Here is a 17,929-nt window from a genome sequence, read left to right on the forward strand (position 1 = left end):
CAGGCTGACCAACTCGGCCGGGATGAAGGGTGAGGGAGCGGGTCACAAAAAGAACGGGGAAAAAAAAAACACATCAGGGATTCGGGTGAAATGCACGACGGGCATTGCTTGGGAATGCCTGGCGATAAAACGAGCCAACGACACCCAGGTGACGGCAGCGGCTCACGAGCTATTCCCGAATCGTACTTAGTGTCTGTATGAGCGTATTTCTAACGTATCGTGGGGGTTTTAAAATTCTTCCGTGCGGACAACAAAGTAATGAACGCCAAGAGGCCCTGTGTCATTGTCAGTTACCAAGGTGGCGCTAAAATTAAAATGCTTCGGGTGCAGCAGTAAACACACAAGGCCACCCCCACAGAGATTCACCGGGCCTGTGTGCGATAAGCCACGGCACCCTACATAGTTACCAGGCATTCAGCACTGATTTTTATCCGATTCATTGCTGCGTTTGTGCCATTAAAATGCAAAACGTCGACTTGCTCACACACATGCGTACGCACTACATGCGTACGCACTACATGCGTCCCCACACGTCAAGTATGTACTTGTGTTGAACGTCTTTCGCACCGCACGTAGCCAACCGTGCTCATCGGAGGTGTAATCACGTTAACCGTGACACCGGGACTGCGCACGTCAGCCGTAATCGAGCGCAATCTCGCCCGATCTCGGAAGCGACGACGGAGGGTTGAGCCTGGATAGGGCTCGGATGGCTGACCAAGGCTCCCGGATGCCGTTCGAAACAAGCAGCCCATTGCGTAAAGGCGTCACGGTCCAAATTCGTCAAATTAGAAAAAAAATTACCCTCCAATTACTCATTTGGGATTACACATAGCAATGATCGCACCCTACTAGCAGACGGATGCCCATTTGCAGGCCAGGTGCTGAGTCACCTTGCGCCACACGGGGACAGCTTGCCACTCGGGGTGCCCTTTGAAACATCCCGGCATAAAGGCGCTCTAACTGTCCGACTGGACATCTGTGAAAAAATAGATTTTTATAGCTCATCGGAGTCCTCCGGTATGCAATAGAGATTCTGATTCTGATCAAAATCCACAGTTAACAAGCTCTGCAGTGGGCACTAATTGTAGAGGCACGTTGCCGCCGAGAGCCACAAGCGGCTGCTGGGGGTCTGGGCAGGCACGCTGGGTCCGACGCGGAAGCAGAGGCCCTGCTCGAGACGGTAACAGAGTCTCGCTTGTTAAATAATGAAACTCAGATTCGGGGCTCGGCACACGTACATTGGGTCTTGGCAGTCGGAGTAACAGGAAATTCGGGAGAGAAAAAAAAAATTGTTGAGACGTTATTTTTTTTGTTAGTCAATTGTTTCTACCTAGCAGTTTGAAAATGCGTTGGCACACGGCATGGAAAAGCATGGCAGTCGTGCATTAGCTTCAGATGGTTTTCCTTAGTCGATGCAAGGAGGTGGAAGAGGGGTCCGGGAAGGGGCAGTGTGATGGGATGGGTAGCCGGCAAGGAGTGGGTGGGGTGACTGCACCATTGAAATGGCCAAACTTGCCCACAGGCAGAGCTTATTACTCAAAACTGCAGCCAATTAATCTTTAAAAAGCTCCTTGTATTAGATTAAGATCGCTAGAATTTCAGCGACGTATTTAATATGCCAGCTCAGATGTTGCGAGGAATGCATTCCACGCAGGAATAATGAACACCCAAATGAATTCCAGCTTCTCTCTCTTTTTTCGGTTCTTTTCTCTCTCTCTCTCTTTCTCTCTTACATCTGGGTTGGAGATGTTTTGTTGCAGCCACTCTTTGGGAACAAAAAATATACATTGTCGCAAGGGGAGGGGAATGGGGCTGTTCATACAAAGCCTCTAAATATAATGCTTAAAACCCTTTAATACAACAGCAGAAGCCAAAACTCCGTGTGGCTGTTTTTTGTTATGTAGGCCACCTCCTCCTTGCGTCGTTTTTCGAGTATGAAGCGTGCGCCGGACTGCCAGCCACAAGCCCTTTCTCCACTCATCAATCCCCTGACTTTTTTTGGCCCTGAACTATTTGTGGAAAATTAACAACATATTTTTTTTATTGGCCTATCACATCTCATCTCGGTCTGTTGTAATCTTTTGCGAGTGATTTCCTAACTTACCGTAACCCCCCCCCCCCACCATCAACTTCTGTCTGCTATGGAAAAGGCACGCAAAGTGAAAATATGTGATCCCAATTAAATAATTGGGATCACATATTTTTTGTTAATTGCATTATTTCAGCAAGACCTGAAATCCCACAGCAATGCCTGCCCACATGTCTCAAGAAAGATTGCTTTTTCGGACATTGCTTTTTTTATACCCAGTCCTCCGACAGTTTAAAGGATTTAAAGCTAGATTATGTAGATTATGCACACAGACTATTCTGTGTTAGCTGTTTCAACAGTGGAAAAGGGAAAACATTGGTGAAAAATATATAACTTTATACCACAACCGCTGATCATTGTACTCCCTTGCCAAAACGTAGCCCTTTCCTCCCAGTCACAGGCCCCGTACGACGTCGGTTGCTCAACTGGCACTGCTAAACTTTATTAAAAGAAGCAAAAGAGCAGGCAACCCCAAAGCTGTTGCGCAGCCACTTTGTGTGAAGTGGACGTGAACAAGCCGAGAGCGCTGAGTGAACGACGATGTTCGCCAACCTTAAACCACGTTCTCTCACCTCCTGGCCCTGTGTTGGTTGTGTTGTACTCGACAGCTTATTTACACCGCGTACACGCGCCAATCACCGGCGTTGGTCCACTCATAGTTACTAAGCTGGCTCGGGAACACCGACACTTTGGCAAATGTGCGTGTTTAAAAAAATTGGGTTTTATTCAGCAAATATATCCCCACTCTGCTGCCAGAATCTGGTAAGGAGCACAACATCTTTGCTCAATTTCAGAATCCCCTAAAGACAAAAGTGCTACTTATTATTTTGACAGGATCAGCCTCGGAAAGGGTACTGTAGCAATTCTCCCAATGCATTTCATGGGCCGTGATTATATATTATTAAATATTCGCACGACAGTGATTTTTAGAAGGGCAGATGATGCAAAAATACAATGTGGGTTTGTCAGAGCACGTGACCAGCATTGCACCTCAAGATGCTGCATTGTTGGAGAGGGAAGCTGCTGCGGAGGAGGAGGAGGAGGGGGAGGAGGAGGAGGAGGAGGGGATCATCGTGAAGGAGAACGCAGAGCAGGGTTGTAACGGAGCAATGTAAAGCAGAGGGATTCTGTACAGTACAGTCAATACAAGTTACTACATAGAGCGGGAGCGGTTCTACATTGGGAAATGATTATGGATAAAGGGCAAGACATCTTGGGCTTGGAATTGAACAGGGGGAGGGAGTAAGCAGTGTGGATGGGCCTGGGCCGCAGCGCGAGACAGCAGCAGTGACCGATTATGTATTAGCAGGCAGGGCCTGGCTGCTGCACGGATCGAGGGCTGAGCTTTGCTTGATTTGAAGCTTTCGTGACTGCAAGGATTCATACTCTTAGTTTTTTTCGGTAAAGTCACGTAGGTAAAAAAAGTGAAATCAAAATTCATAAAAAATAATTATTTTTATTAATTGCTTGCTGGAGAGAAGGGCAATGGGGGAGGGGAGCAGCCCATATGATGATGCGTTGAAGGAAATATTAAGGCAAACCAATGCGAGATCTTGTTCTTGTTATTGGTCTGCAGTCACGAAAGCAGCGGTGACTTCACAGTGCCTCAGTGGGCTGGCCAGAGCACAAACCAGAGCGGACTGGAGCCACGCAGACCAAGCATGCGCATTCGTGATGGGCTGGACCCATAAGAGTGCCCAACATCAGATGTTATGACTTACTTATTTGATAAATGTGAACCGGGGACTCTGTCTAGGATTTAATAAAATGAGAAGAGGTTATAGAAAGAGTGGGAGTGTGCGAGCAGCATCGAGCAAGCGCTTGCCATTTTATTCACGGAAATGATGGCAGCAGTTTTCATATAATCAGGAATGAATTAATAGAGACGTAAGCTATCTCAAAAGCTGTGATGGATCTCGAATGTGATAACGTCTGTAATCAAATAAAAAGCCAGAGTCTCTCCATAGAATAACCAGTTGTGTTACTTCCCCACAATGTGATACTCATGATTTTTATCAACCCTGTCGGGATGATGGGCAAGAGCCAACGCCGAACCGGCTCGCATGCTTGTGATTGTGAGCCGCTCGCTCTGCCGCTGAGCCACCCGGCTGTTGATGATGGATTCGGGGTACGAGACTCCCTGCTTTCAAGGTGGGGATTACAAAAGCAATGCAAGTCGAGGAAATGATGGGAGCAGACGTGGGTAGGACAGGCAGCAGGTGGAACAGGCCAAGAGACTGGAATGTCGATTCTGATTTTCCCAACCACGTTTAAAGACTTTGGGAGGGCAAATTCCTGTGATGCGGTAGTGGTAAATCCAGGAGGGTGTTTACCGTATGGAATAGTGATTAAGGTTTCCAGCACTAGCCGTGTTGAAGGCAGAATAGGAATAGCGGACGGGAAGGTGGAATTATACAATTTGACAAGTGCTTTCCAAACACGACTACACTGAACGGATGGATTCCGTCCACTGTCTTTCAAATACGAGGCCAGCGAATTGTATCTCCATGATGGGCTGGAAGAGACGAGTGGACAGCGGAGATGAAAGATGACGCTCGGGTGTTCAAAGGGGTCTCTTTCTATGCTTCTTACTCCTTGAATGACAACTTCTAACTCCATGTCCACATTCACTGCTGACATGCAATTATTTTACCTTCTCTCCCGTGATTCAATACATCGTCACAATTCCAGGTTGCCAATCAATAATAAGTTTACTGTCTTGTTGCTGTTGTCTTGGCTGTACTCTTTCTTGCTCGCTCTGTCTTGTGTGCACAGTTATTCCCGCTCCATTAAGCTAAATGTACTGCGAGCATAGCATGCGCAAGTCATTTGAATAAAACCTAAAAAATGTGTTCTGACATGCATTATTTTTGTATGTATCGTGAGTCTGAGGATCGATTTTCATCAATGAATCCGTGTTTTTTACAATCCTTGGAGTTAAAAAGTCAAACATTTGTTCACAAAGTGAATATACACGCACAGTCCACGCGTGTCAGCCGGTGATGACGTCTGCGTCTCTACGTAACGCTACGGTCAGAGACAAGCCACGAGGCGGTGAGAGATCCAATTGTGCCCATCGTCTCTGAGACAAGTCGAAAGGCAGCTCGAGAAGGAGGAGGATGAGAAGACGCGACGCTGGCCTGCGCCGCAGGATGCTCCACAGAGACGCAACGATCGGCGCGCGGGCGGACGCTCACCAGCATGATGCGCGCGGCGGCGTCGGCGCCGTGGCTTCCCCGTCCGCGCTCGGCGAGCCACTCGCGGCTCCGCCGGCGCACGTCGACGTCGCGGCAGCGGAGCAGGCGCAGCACGGCGGGCGCGTCGCACGGCCCGGCCGGGGCGCCCAGCGCCAGCGTCAGGACGAAGGCCGCCAGCTCGCCCCGCAGCGCGGCGACGCCGATCTGCGTACGACACCGACACCGACTCGGAGATCGAGGACGCGCAGTGCGCGGTTACTCCAAGCCGGCAGAGCGGCGTTCCAGCAAATACCGAACGCGAAGTGAAGCCCTTGGTGCTACCCGGTCGTACGTCGCCACAAGACGCACCTCGCGAGCTGCCGCCGCCGGCTGGTGGAGGAGGAGGAGCTCGTCCTGCGCGATGGCGTGGAGCGATGCGGCCAGCCGCGCAACGCCCGGGTGGGAGCCGTGGGCCCGCGCCAGCGTCGCCAGCAGCCTGACGGCGAGCGCTCGACTCAGCGGGCACACGCGTGCCTCGCCCAGCAGCCAGCGACGCGACGCCAGCGCGGCCACCAGCGAGTGCAGCACCGGCGGCTCCAGGGCGCTGACAAAGGGCACAGAGGTCGAGCCTTGGAACGCAACGACATTCGAATGATGATGGTGATGATGATAATAGTGATTTACACCGGGGCATCGCGGAGAGCTTTGAATGCGAGAAGTGACTCGCACCGCGTCTGTTCTTACGATTATGCTTGCTTATTTAGGAAAGTATCACCGTGTTTCAAGTTTTCAAGCGATGATTGTGATTGATGTCAATTTGCTCAGCCATCAATGGAAGTACCTCAACACACTGGCTAACCGAGATGGAGTGGTCGTCATCTGACAAGACGGACAGCGTGGGCAATATCAAATATGTCCAATTAAAACACCCGCAGTAATAACCAGGGCGGCCTGCCAGATTCGAACCGTGAACATGTTCAATGAGCGGCAATCGTGCTACTGCTAGGCCAGAACACAGTGCGGTTAACTCCGGTTACCACGTGGGCACACACGCACTAATCCGATTCCGTTATTTGGCAAGCCAGCTCATTGAATTACAAGCAAAATGTTGATGATTTTAAACATGCCCTTAGTTTGCCGAAAAACTGAATTAATTGGAGCGTTTGTCCACCACGTGACAACGAGATTTGTTTGGCTGTGTCGGGGGGCGGAGGCTAAAGAGCCGCAATTAGCAGGCTCGCCCGACAGAAACCAAATATGAATCATAACCATATTCACTTACGCAAGCTTACAGTCAATTCCTTCGGCATTATTTATCTTACATTTTACCTTCAGCTAAAAATGATAGTTTCATGGTTCATCCCTATTTAACATTAATTTTTTGATGTCCTTTTTGCATATATTAATGTTACAGTATTTACATTCAGTGGTTTCATAGATTTGATGGATTTATATTTTTCCTCCTGTAGATGACAGCGTTGGTCTGCTACGCATCTTCCTCCTCCTCCTTCATCGTTTTTCGCCCTGGCAGTTACCATCAGTGCTTGCTTGCGTTGATTACAAGTACCGTGCAAGATCCTTCCTTGTTAATCAGAATCTTTATTTAGACTGGAGGAGTCCGATGAGCTCGGGAGCTCTTGTTCGTTTCCACGCTCACCCTCCCCGTTCTTTGAGCAGACACTTGAGCAGGGCGAGCATCTGCAGCAAGCGCCCGTGCAGCGCGTTCTGCGGCACGGCCAGGGGGCACCACCGCTCCGGCAGGGCCGTGGCGAGGGCGAGCAGCATCGGCGCGCGTCGCGACCTTGTCACCATGACGACCAGCGTCTTGGCAGCCAGGACCCGTACGTCGTGGATGGGGTCGCTCGCCAGCGCCACGACCGGGGCCACGAACTCGGACAACAAGCTGCAGCAAAAATAACACGGGGGATTTATAAACAAATACAGCTCTGCGTAAAAAAAATACCAATTTCATAACAAGTAGATCATTGATAGTTAATAATTTACAAACATGAGATGCTAGATTTAAAAAAAGTTGAATCATCTGGTCTCTCATCTCCTCTGCCTATGATTCTGGCAATCGTGCATTTTATTATTTTATTCCACGATGCCATTGCACCTCCTGGCTTTGACATCAACCGCATCGGAACATCAGCAGGCCGATGCGCACGCACCCAACGCGATCGCAGTTACCTGTGCGAGTCCTCGCCACCTGGCTGCAGTTTGGAGAGGAGGGTGAGGACGGGATGAAGAGACGGGGAGAGATGGAGGCGCCCACTCGGACGACTCCCTTCCCACGGCCCGCGACCCCCGACCCCACCGGCGCCCTCCGTGGCGCCGCTCCCGGCCGGCGCTCGGCCTTCGAGGGCGAGCGCCTCCGCCGGGGGGCGAGCGCCCGAGGCCGCGGCGACGGCGACGAGGAGCTCGAGGTCGCGACCCCCGAGGAGCGGCGCGGCCGCCGCGCGCAGCTCGCTCAGGAGGAAGGCGGGCAGCTCGGGGTAGTGCCGGAGGAACTCGCCGGCCGTCACGGCGTTCTGGGGAGAGTGCTCGTCGTGCGTCCGCATCTGGCCGAGCATGCGCCCGACCAGGGTCCCTGGGCGCACGCGCGGGCGAGAAAGAATCAACTGATAGGTGATTTAGGGATGCTGCCGCCACCGTCGCAAGACGGTGGGCGGATGTACAGGTGCCCGCCCGGGGATGGGCTGGCACGACAGGCGTGCTGCTCCGCGTTGGCGGCGATTGCGTAAGTGGCAATGACGCGCTCACGTTTATTTACTTTACCCAACAATCGTCTAGCGTCTCAAAACGGACGCGGGCGTGGTCATGGTGCAACGGTGAGAGCGCTGCACTTGCAAACCAGAGCTTGCCGGATCAACTCCCTACTCCCGTTGCGGCAGACGAAACAATGGGGCGGGTTTCTTAAACCCGCTCCGCTGCCTCTGTCCACGCAGCAGCGGAATCGCTTTTAGTTCCGTCTTTTTCATCAATGTCCATGTTTCTCATCCATGTGTAAGAGCAGGCAAAATCACACGAATTAAAGCATTCCTGTTTAGGCACACGAATTAAAGCACCCAAACCTGCTCTTGTCCACTGCTTTATTTCATTATTTTGATTTTGGTCCACTCTCAGATCAAGATACCTACGTTGAATTTGGCAGCACGGCACGCGAAGCTACCAGGCTGAGTCCCACCGAGTTGGAACGCGAGGCAGCCAGGCAGCGACTGTGCCCAACAGCGAGGAGAAAACACCTCGCCCCCACTCTCGACAATCGCTGGCCGTGAACAACGGATCTCAGAGGCGGCTCTGCGACATCCACTTCCGCGGGCCGTTCTCAAAAAACGAGAGATCCGAAAGGGCTCCTCGTCCCGCCGGGTGACAACCGAGAGGACAACGGGGTTCGAGTCGCGATCTTGTCGTAAGTCCGTCGGGCCTTACCAAACAGCTGAATGGCCCCATTGCGCACGGCCCAGCTGGGGGAGCTGAGGCTGCGGATGGCGAGGAGGGCGGCGCCGCCGGCGGACTCCATCATGGCGGCACCCAGCGAGGAGTCCCGGAACAGCGCCTGGAGGATGTGCAGCGCGTGCACCTACAGGGCGACACGGGAGATCCGCGTCACGATTGGCGGAGTGCATCGCTGAGTGTATAACAGCGGCAGAGAGATGGCTTCAGCTTGGGATGGCTTTTGTGCAGCAGTGGATCGATCACTGCCGATAATAATAACGACGACGCCTTATGTACGTACGTTTAACTTCTTTCGCACCGTACGTAGCCAGCCGTGCTAATCGGAGGTGCGGGGGAGGGACGATGATGACGACGTCGGTGAACTGGATTTGATTGGCGGTGGCACCAACGCCGTCAAACGCACCTGCGGCAGGTCGCGCGTCGGGTCGACCGCGGCGGGCAGGGGCCGGGCGGCGAGCCGCAGCAGCGCGCTCAGCGCGCGGCGCAGCAGCGGGCAGTGGCTGCGCGAGCGGCACTCCCCGCTCACCAGGCCCAGCACCAGCGGCGGGAGCGCGCCGGCGCGGCGCGTCACCGACGAGCTGGTGCCCACGCATGCCAGCGCCTGCGAAGAAACCCACGCGGTGCGCGAGGGCGGCGGAATGCGCGCGAGAGAGAGAGGGAGGGAGAGCCGGCCCTGCTGAGAAATGCTTGCACGTCAGTCGTCCTGCGGATGGCCTTGGCCCCTGCCATTGGAACGTTGAATTCCCAGGACCGGAAACCGTATTGATGATTATTTGAGCGGGAAATCTCACTTAGACATTTCAGATGTAATAATATGAGACTCTGTGACTCGCTACCGGAAGATTTGGTGACAGATGGAGTCTCACCTCTTCCAAGAGGATGGAGGGAATGTTCTGCAAGGCCGGGCTGGGGTGGCTGCTGAGGGCTCCGCACAGCTTCACAAAGCCCAGGCTGCAGCCGTCTATAGCACCCTGCACACACACACAGCACAGGCAGCACCCGTCTATAGCACCCTGCACACACACACACAGCCCAGGCTGCAGCCGTCTATAGCACCCTGCACACACACACAGCACCCGTCTGTAGCACCCTGCACACACACACAGCACAGGCTGCAGCCGTCTATAGCACCCTGCACACACACACAGCCCAGGCTGCAGCCGTCTATAGCACCCTGCACACGAGTCGAGTTGCGTGTTGATGACGCGGTGAAACACACACACACACACTTGCACGCGCGCACACAAACTACTATGATGCGCTCACACACACTGCCTGGCACGGCAAAAGAGTAATGGAAAACCACCCATGCCGTGATGACCTCCGTGCTGGCTCGGATGTGCCAGTGGAATGGGGTGTGTGAGGCTGTGGTCTAACGGGGCGCGTCGCCACTCATGTGCGTGCTAATGAGCGCCACCGATTACCATCTATACATCCCAATGTAATGCTTACTTAGAAAGCACTTTTCCAGTAACTTTGTTATACGGAGGGTGTTTCAATAGAGTAAATCAGACGGAATATGTATGTAACCTCTTTCGGTGCAATTTTAATTAAGAATTGTGTCCTAAATTGGGTAAGATCCCGATGCTCATGCACAAGATGTATTTTCCAGATTTTGCCACCAGATGGCGGATGTCTCACATCACCAGTGATGGCAGTGCCCTTGCACAACTGCACATTGAGAGAACCGCTATTGATCATTTGTCCCCTGGCGGTATAAAGGCAAGAGACATTCATCGACCAACAGAGCCGTGACAACGATTACAAAGAGAAGCCACAATTACATGGCAAGAAGAGAAATCTCTCGATTTGCACACTCATAAAGCAACTGTCCAGCTGACAGGTAGATGTGTTTGAACATAGGCAATTACGTGAGATTAGCAGATGTAAACCTTGGGAGTTTGGCCAACACCAATTTAATATTATCACAATTGTTGAATGGTTTAATTGTATTACTAGTTCATTAAGTATCTATTGGTCTAACAGTCACCATGGCCGAAGAACTAATCTCAAAGCCCTTAGTCCGTAGTGATATTGGATCCACCAGTCATGGCATCCTCTGGGAAGGTGAAGAAGCCACGGGTGTTAAGAGTCACTCTTCAATATGTTTTCGGGTTGTACCGCGCGTTGTCCGACGTTTCGCTCCACGTGCCAGGAGCTTCTTTAGGAAATGAATTGAAGACGAATCTCCCAGTGCGTGCAGCGAAATGTTGGACAACGTGCCGAACGACGGGCAGCAGAACCCACAAACACGTCGCAGAGCTACAGAGCACAGCCTAGAGAATCTGTACAGTCGGATCACTGCGTGTGAACAACAGGACACATTCAAGATTTCACCTCTCTTCTCCACACACAAGACGCACACACACACACACTTAAACATCATCACAACGGGACTGCTCAGTGAGCCCATAACGCAAGAAAACCGTGATGCACAAACCCAGTGTGGCCTAGACGACACATTCTCCCAGCAAGACGCCGAGTTATCACGTGCACGGACGCTGGCACCTTGTGTCTGCAGCAGGTGAGGATGAGCTTCAGCACGTCCGTGATGGTCTGCACGAGAGCGAAAAACGGCGTCCCGGCTCCGGCCGCCCTCTGATCCCGCGCCGACAGCAGCAGCACGGTCTCGCCGAGGCCGCCCATCAGGTGGCCAATTTCCTACGCGGGGTTGTTCGGGGAAATCGGGCGTGGGCACGCGCGCGGATCAGAGTTACCGACGGCTCGGCCCTGCCGGGCCACCTGGGGCATCCGCGCCCGACCCGCTCTCGTGGCTGAGCGGCGTGCGGCGTCGTTTGACGACGTCGTGCGTACTGTTGGCATCTCGCGATGTCGCACGTATTGACGTCACACGGGGAGAGGGAGCAATGCATGCACGCGGCACGTGATGCAATCACCGTGGCCGAAAAGGCTTCTTAATTATCCCCGTTTCTATATCACCAGGTTTGATCAACGTGGACGGTTTTGTCGGCTGCAAGTCCTTAACAGCAACCGAACTTGATGTTGTGTCGATCACTGCAAGACTGGCGCATAAACAACACGGCTCGTGGTTCCCCCGACAGAGGCACGAGCAACGACAAAGAACGGGCGGGGGAGGCGGGGGGGGGACCTTGAGCGTGAGCCAGCAGCAGGAGAGGATGTGGCTGTGCTCGTGCGAGATGAGAACGTCGTCCCACGCCCGCCCCTCACTGTCCATGCCCTTTCCCTCGGCCACCACGCGCTCCACGGCCCGTCCAATCTCTGCAAAGGAGGGAACTGCATCTGCCGAGACAAACAGTGACGTACGTACGATGCAGCACAGAGAAACTTGCAAGGCGGGGTCAACCAATAAGAATTGAGCCACGTGCCCAAAACATCACAGTTGATGCTCCCCATGTCGTGGATGTGGCAAGCTTCCTCTAACATGCTGAGAGCAACCTCTGCAGAGATGCTCATTCTACTGCTTCCCAAAATTCCTACGGAAACTCGGTCAGAAAGGAATGGATGAATGTCCTCAATGAGGACCACCGCGTGACACATTGTCCACGATGTTCACACTTTCCACGGACTTGCAGACCACCGGCCACCGGGTGTGGCCTGCAGGCCACAGGTCTGGAACCCTTCACTGCACTGGGGGGAGGGGGGGAGTTCAACTCCGTGAACTAGGCCAGCGCTTCTCAACACTGCAGTGCTCGGCACACCCCCCCCCCCTCAATGCTCCGCCTTGTCATCATGACCAAGTCTCCAGCACTGAATGTGATGCCGCTTGTGGGTAATCACGGGAGAGCTGCACCGCGCGGGGATCCCGAGCGCGAGAGAAACGCCGACGCGTACGACGGCTTTGCTGCAGTGGGACCGAGGACGACACGGTGAAGGGAAGAATCGGACTCACCCAACAACTCGATGGATCATTCCTTTCTTCACAGAACCTGCACTGACCAGCAAGGTGAAGTATGGTCAAACTAATCCTCACACGTAGAGGCCCACATCCGGCAGTGGATTGACTAAAGCGGCAAGCAGTGTTGTTGAAGTGCACTCACATCGATACTAACACCAAGGAAAACATTACACAAACCCGACTGCGTCTAATCCACATACACTTCTTTCAGATGGCACAACTTACACGGCAAAACGCTCTAAAAATGTTGGGCAATTATTTGTCTTTTGCAAGTTAAGTTCGTGAATAGCAGACTCTCTTTTTTTTCCAAAGTTAAGAAGATTAACTCTTTTGCTTTGCTGGTAGGTGCAGTTTGGAAACCCGACCATGTTTTCAGAGTAACCTTTTCAAAACCGATGCGCTCACACCAACGGGGTAGGCGGGCGGGCGGGCGGGCGTCCACCTTATAACAACGAAACATCCCCACCGCCACCTCCGCCGTTGTCGTCGTGTGAGACATCGTAGCCGCGGGAACGGCGTTAGGGCCGTGCGGTGGCTTGGGCGCATTCCAAGTGGCACGATCTGACGACGGTGACGGAGGCCACCCAGTGGCGTATCCCGCACACATTCAACGACCTCTCAAATCCACGGGAAAATTACGCCACTTTTCCGGTGGAATTTAACTCAAATTCTGGTGGGGCCACAGATATTATTTTCAGCCCCCATCTTTTCGTGATATAGTTTAGCCAACGACGCAGAGTTAAATCACGCAGTTATCTGTCTTTGGTACGGGAGGGCTCGTGAGATGGTTTTCATACAACATCATAGATTAAAACTAATTTTAACTTGGTGACAGACAGAAATCTTGCCATTGTTTTATTCTAGAACAATCCAAGATCTAATCCCATGGCCACTGTCTGGGCCGGTGAAATGAAAGTGGTGTTTAGCGCAGCACGCGAGTTTTCAACTAATCTGAACTGGCAGGTTTCAAACTCCTTCCCACTCATCTCCTGTTTACAGCGCTAAGTCAGAAAATGTCCATTTCACCACAAAAATAACATTAAATGGTATTTAAATCCATCAATCACCGCGGCTCTACTCGTTCAGCTCAAAATGAAAGCTGAAAGATGCTAAACCAACAGAGGTGAGCAGAAGTGGGAGGCTGCTTGACACGTGACTTTGAGCGGACGCTGGTGAGGAGGCGTAGAGGGGTAGAGGCGGCAGGGCGCTGTCGGGAGAGTCTGGGGTGCTTCGCGCGCCGTGCAATCGCAGCGATCGCGGGAAATCGATCTCCCCTGTGGCCTGTCGTCTGTGTCCCGCGCGTTCCTCCATGTCACGTTTGTAGGATCTGACTTTACAACTTTGGCGGGGTTCACAAGTTTCGAGATGCTGCAATTGAGAGCCGCGGACCCACCCAACGCCCGCTTGCAACAAGAGAGATCATCTCAAATTAAACCGCTGCAGTGACCACACGAATTGAAAGCGTCTTAGTAACATGTCAGTTAAAATATGTAAATGACACATTCGATTATTACATTCAAGTGTTAAAGGTACTGGTAGATACACAACCTCTGCTCCCCATGGTGCCACCTGACTCTGTGTGAGTCACGTGGTACTCTGCTGCTCACTGCCGTTAGCCAGCCACCCATTGGAGTCGTTCACAGCCTCCTCCACAGAGGCCGAAGTGAAAATTTCTCTCATCTTCAGCAAAAAAAAAAAAATCTGAATTCAACTCATATATACATATCTCAGCTCGTGTTTTCAGTTTTCAACTCTTGCACAAAACGACTGGCATAATTATGCGAGTCTGCTTAACAAAATGTAAGCAACGTACATCCTGCACCTCCGATTCGCAAGGTTGGCTGCGTATGGTGCGAAAGAAGTTCAACGTACGTACTCACATCCCTGTACTGAGTACATCCCTCAACTCAAACAAGCGTCAGAAAGTCCTCAACTCGTCATAAACCGGTGGTGGACATTTCTACGGCCGGGATGAATCTACAACACAATGAGAGCTGACTCTGCGCAAAGTGGAACTCGAATTGACCCCTGAACCCGACCAACGCGCAACCTTCCTAGCTGTGAGACAGCCACTCTGTCACAGCTTCTCGGAACCGGAGAGCAACTGACATTCATCGTGGGACTCTGACCGAAGCCTACGCTTTTGTGACCCAATCCTCATCTGTGCGAGATATCGGGGGTTTGTCATCAGCTTCATTCACCGCTTTAAACCCATCCTTACGAGCTCTCGAAAAACCAGATGAAGAGCAAGGCATGGAGTTTGGATGCGTCGCTAGATGTGGCCACGATGACCATTTGGCAGGCACGCAAACTTGTACGAATTCATACTCTTTGGTTTTTTCGGTAAAGTCATGTAGGTAAACAATAAAAATAAATAAATGAAAACAACGAAATTAAATCACGACGTTTCGGGCGCAACACAAGCGTCCGTCATCAGGTGGGAAAGCATGGCCTGCTGCTGATGCAGACTGTTTTAAAGGTTCTACGAATTCATACCCTCGCCTATCGCGATACGTCCACATTTATAAAGCACCAAATATTACAGAGACGCTACGTTTGCGTCTCGGTGCTGTGAAGAAGGGCCATTGCCCGGAACGTCACCTACGATACACCTTGCCTTCCGAGGCCACGGTGTTATTGACGGAGGTGTTGTTGTTGTTGTTGACAATTTTGTTTTCGTGTCGTTTTTTGAGAAAGACGACTGTTTCGCTTCGCCAGCCACCACCACGGACGGCGGCGGTCAACAGCCGGGAATGGATGTTCCCTCGCCTTGTTTACCGGCCACAAAGACCCAACTGTACCACATCGGATCACCGCTGCGCACGCAAATATTGTCCTACATGTGAATGTGTGAGTTACGGAGCCACAATGTGCGTTTGGGCTTGAGGCTCCACGCATTGCCTGGGCCATTATGTGGAGTGAAAGCACCAGGTTTTAAAGCATCCTCCTTTTGATCCGTGAGGGCAATTGAAAAATGAAAAAGAACAAATAGTCTATTTTTTCTCTTTCTCTCCACTGAATGGAAGATTAGACGGCTTTTCTAAAGCAGCTAATACCTTAATCCTCTTAAAAAACGTTAGGTGTAATAACGATGGATTTTGTCTGTGAAATCAGGCGGTCAAGACGACAGACTGGCATAAGCTAAGAGCACCGTGTATCAACACTGGCCGGATTAACCCAGAGAGCAAAAGGAACTGTGTTAATCTTAATGCTCTGGATGAGAGAGAGAAAAAAAAATCTATTTTGCTCTGTTTGCCGACACAATACGAATTTTTACAGACGCATTTACCGTGCAATTGCGTCTCACGACAGGGGTGGCCACGACAAAAGGCCGTCTTACTTCGGCGATGCGCGGACAATACCACCCACATTCTCACAAAAAACGCTCCAGGAAACCAGTTGCTCGTGATTGACTAGCTGTAAAATTCGATTTGGGTTTCGAAAAGTGTCGTATAATAAACACCAACACGGCGACAATCTGATCCCGCGCGCGGTCCGAACCTTCACCAAGACTGAGCGAAGCGTCTACGGGACTCTTTGTGGATCTAGAGTGCGGGTTACAGGCACGACATGCGCGTGAGGAGTGCGTAACTTTGCATCGAGTGGACTGTGAAATGTTTTTCATGAGCACGGTATAGTTTTACGAACGTGGTAACCGAAAAAAAGTCACAGATCCAGACACAGTTTACGCAGTCAGCATTTTCAAGATTGACCTTTATCTCTTAGGAGCAATATGAAAACACCAACATATTACTTTAGATACTGATGAGAATTGACTATTTACCCCGGCTCACATCGGGGAGTGGTGGTGCGCTGCACTACAAACCTGGCTACCTGGGTTCAACTCCAGGCCACGGCTAACATTGTGTATATTATCGAGCCAAAACCAGCACAAAAATAAATAGAATATGCATATAACACAGCACACACATATAGTACATCACAAACAAAAAATGACCTCAAAATATAAATAGTGAAATCTAGCAACTGAGCCTAGAAAGCCAATATCTCCAAGGTCTCTCTTGTGACAGGGAGAATTGTGTTCAACCGAGTTTCATCCTGCGCACCTGATCGCACCAAAACCGATGGGATCCGGCACCACATTCGCCTCTGGCTGCAACAGTTGAATATGCATGGACACAGATTATGAAGACAGCATAAACCGACACAATTATGTGTGTGTGTGTACTCTGTATCATGGACAAATATAAAGCAAGATGGTCTCAAATAAGCCAAACAGACTATTGGGAAAAGTAGTGCTGTTAGCGAGCACCTATAAAGGCCGGTACGGCACTCGTGGTCAGAGCCACGCCCGGTTGTCTCCCAAGTGCTGACATTTACACGCCAGGTACTAATTTAGGCCGAGTGGACATAGGGGAGGCCCAGAACCAGTTCCTAAATTCACCACCGATGTTCGCCACGTGCCGAGCACGACGCTCCCGCTCCCCCGCTCCGTTGTGAACACGCACACAGACTCACAGGCCGCGGCGCGCACAGCCACGCACTTCAGCTCACGCGCACAAACACGGCGCACGGCACCAGCGAGTCGTGCGGCCGGATTCACATCCTGCCTTTGTGTCCCCCCCACCGCCGATGTTCAGGCACTGTACCAGGTATTCACTGTACCAGGTATTCACTGTAACAGGTATTCACTACAGGCCGGGTGGTAGACCGACGTTCAAACACCACTTCCCGATGGCACCGCGCGTGGCCACGAACCAAGCGTGGGCAGCGGAGGAGCGAGCTACACGCGCCACGCACACGGCCACAGCGCTGTCTGAGGGGTCCTGTTCCACGCTGTAGCCGTGACGCGCCACGGCTCTGTAATATTTTGCAGGAAACGTTGGACTTTTCAGACAAGTCAGGCCCAGTGGAATGGCATCACGCAGGCATCTGGGGGGCCCCCGCGTGTCGCGAGCAGCGGCCTCCCCGTCCGTCCACTTGGGGACCTCCATCCCGGCTTCCCTGCCCTTTCCCGCTCCTGCTGCCCCACTCCCCGTGGAACGCCACGGCTAAACGGTCCTATTCGTTCTCTTCAAGCACAGTATAACGGAATATGGTGACATACATATACGTAGAGATTTATACGTATTCTTTTTCCAGGTTAATGCATGTCGCATTGAATGTGCACAGAGAAGATGTGCCTCACAGCTTTGGAATCTGCTGCTTAGTACAAAGAAGCAACCAATTTAAAAATTTGCCCACAAATGTTTCTTGTTGTGCATCTGTTGCGCATTTCACATGAAACGGAACCCATAGGCCGCTTCTCGCTCGTAATAAGATTAGTGTTCTCACATGATTTGTACTTCTTAGAAATGCGGGCACATA

The 17,929-nt window shown here is 51.7% G+C and overlaps 1 protein-coding gene across 1 annotated transcript in view; it reads right to left on the reverse strand.

Annotated features, from left to right (window-relative positions):
- Positions 1–17,929, reverse strand: part of LOC144943867 (tRNA (32-2'-O)-methyltransferase regulator THADA-like) — a 118,953-nt gene that overhangs the window by 23,842 nt on the left and 77,182 nt on the right. Inside the window, exons 20-28 of the mRNA XM_078871703.1 lie at positions 11,834–11,985; positions 11,233–11,385; positions 9,591–9,695; positions 9,128–9,325; positions 8,698–8,848; positions 7,456–7,855; positions 6,923–7,168; positions 5,635–5,869; positions 5,287–5,490 (exon numbers count right to left, since the gene is read on the reverse strand). Coding sequence (XP_078727829.1) covers positions 5,287–5,490; positions 5,635–5,869; positions 6,923–7,168; positions 7,456–7,855; positions 8,698–8,848; positions 9,128–9,325; positions 9,591–9,695; positions 11,233–11,385; positions 11,834–11,985 — 1,844 coding nt within the window. The remainder of the gene's footprint in view (positions 1–5,286; positions 5,491–5,634; positions 5,870–6,922; positions 7,169–7,455; positions 7,856–8,697; positions 8,849–9,127; positions 9,326–9,590; positions 9,696–11,232; positions 11,386–11,833; positions 11,986–17,929) is intronic.

The sequence above is a fragment of the Lampetra fluviatilis genome, chromosome 33, assembly GCF_964198595.1.
Source record: "Lampetra fluviatilis chromosome 33, kcLamFluv1.1, whole genome shotgun sequence".
In the NCBI taxonomy this organism is placed as follows: domain Eukaryota; kingdom Metazoa; phylum Chordata; class Hyperoartia; order Petromyzontiformes; family Petromyzontidae; genus Lampetra; species Lampetra fluviatilis.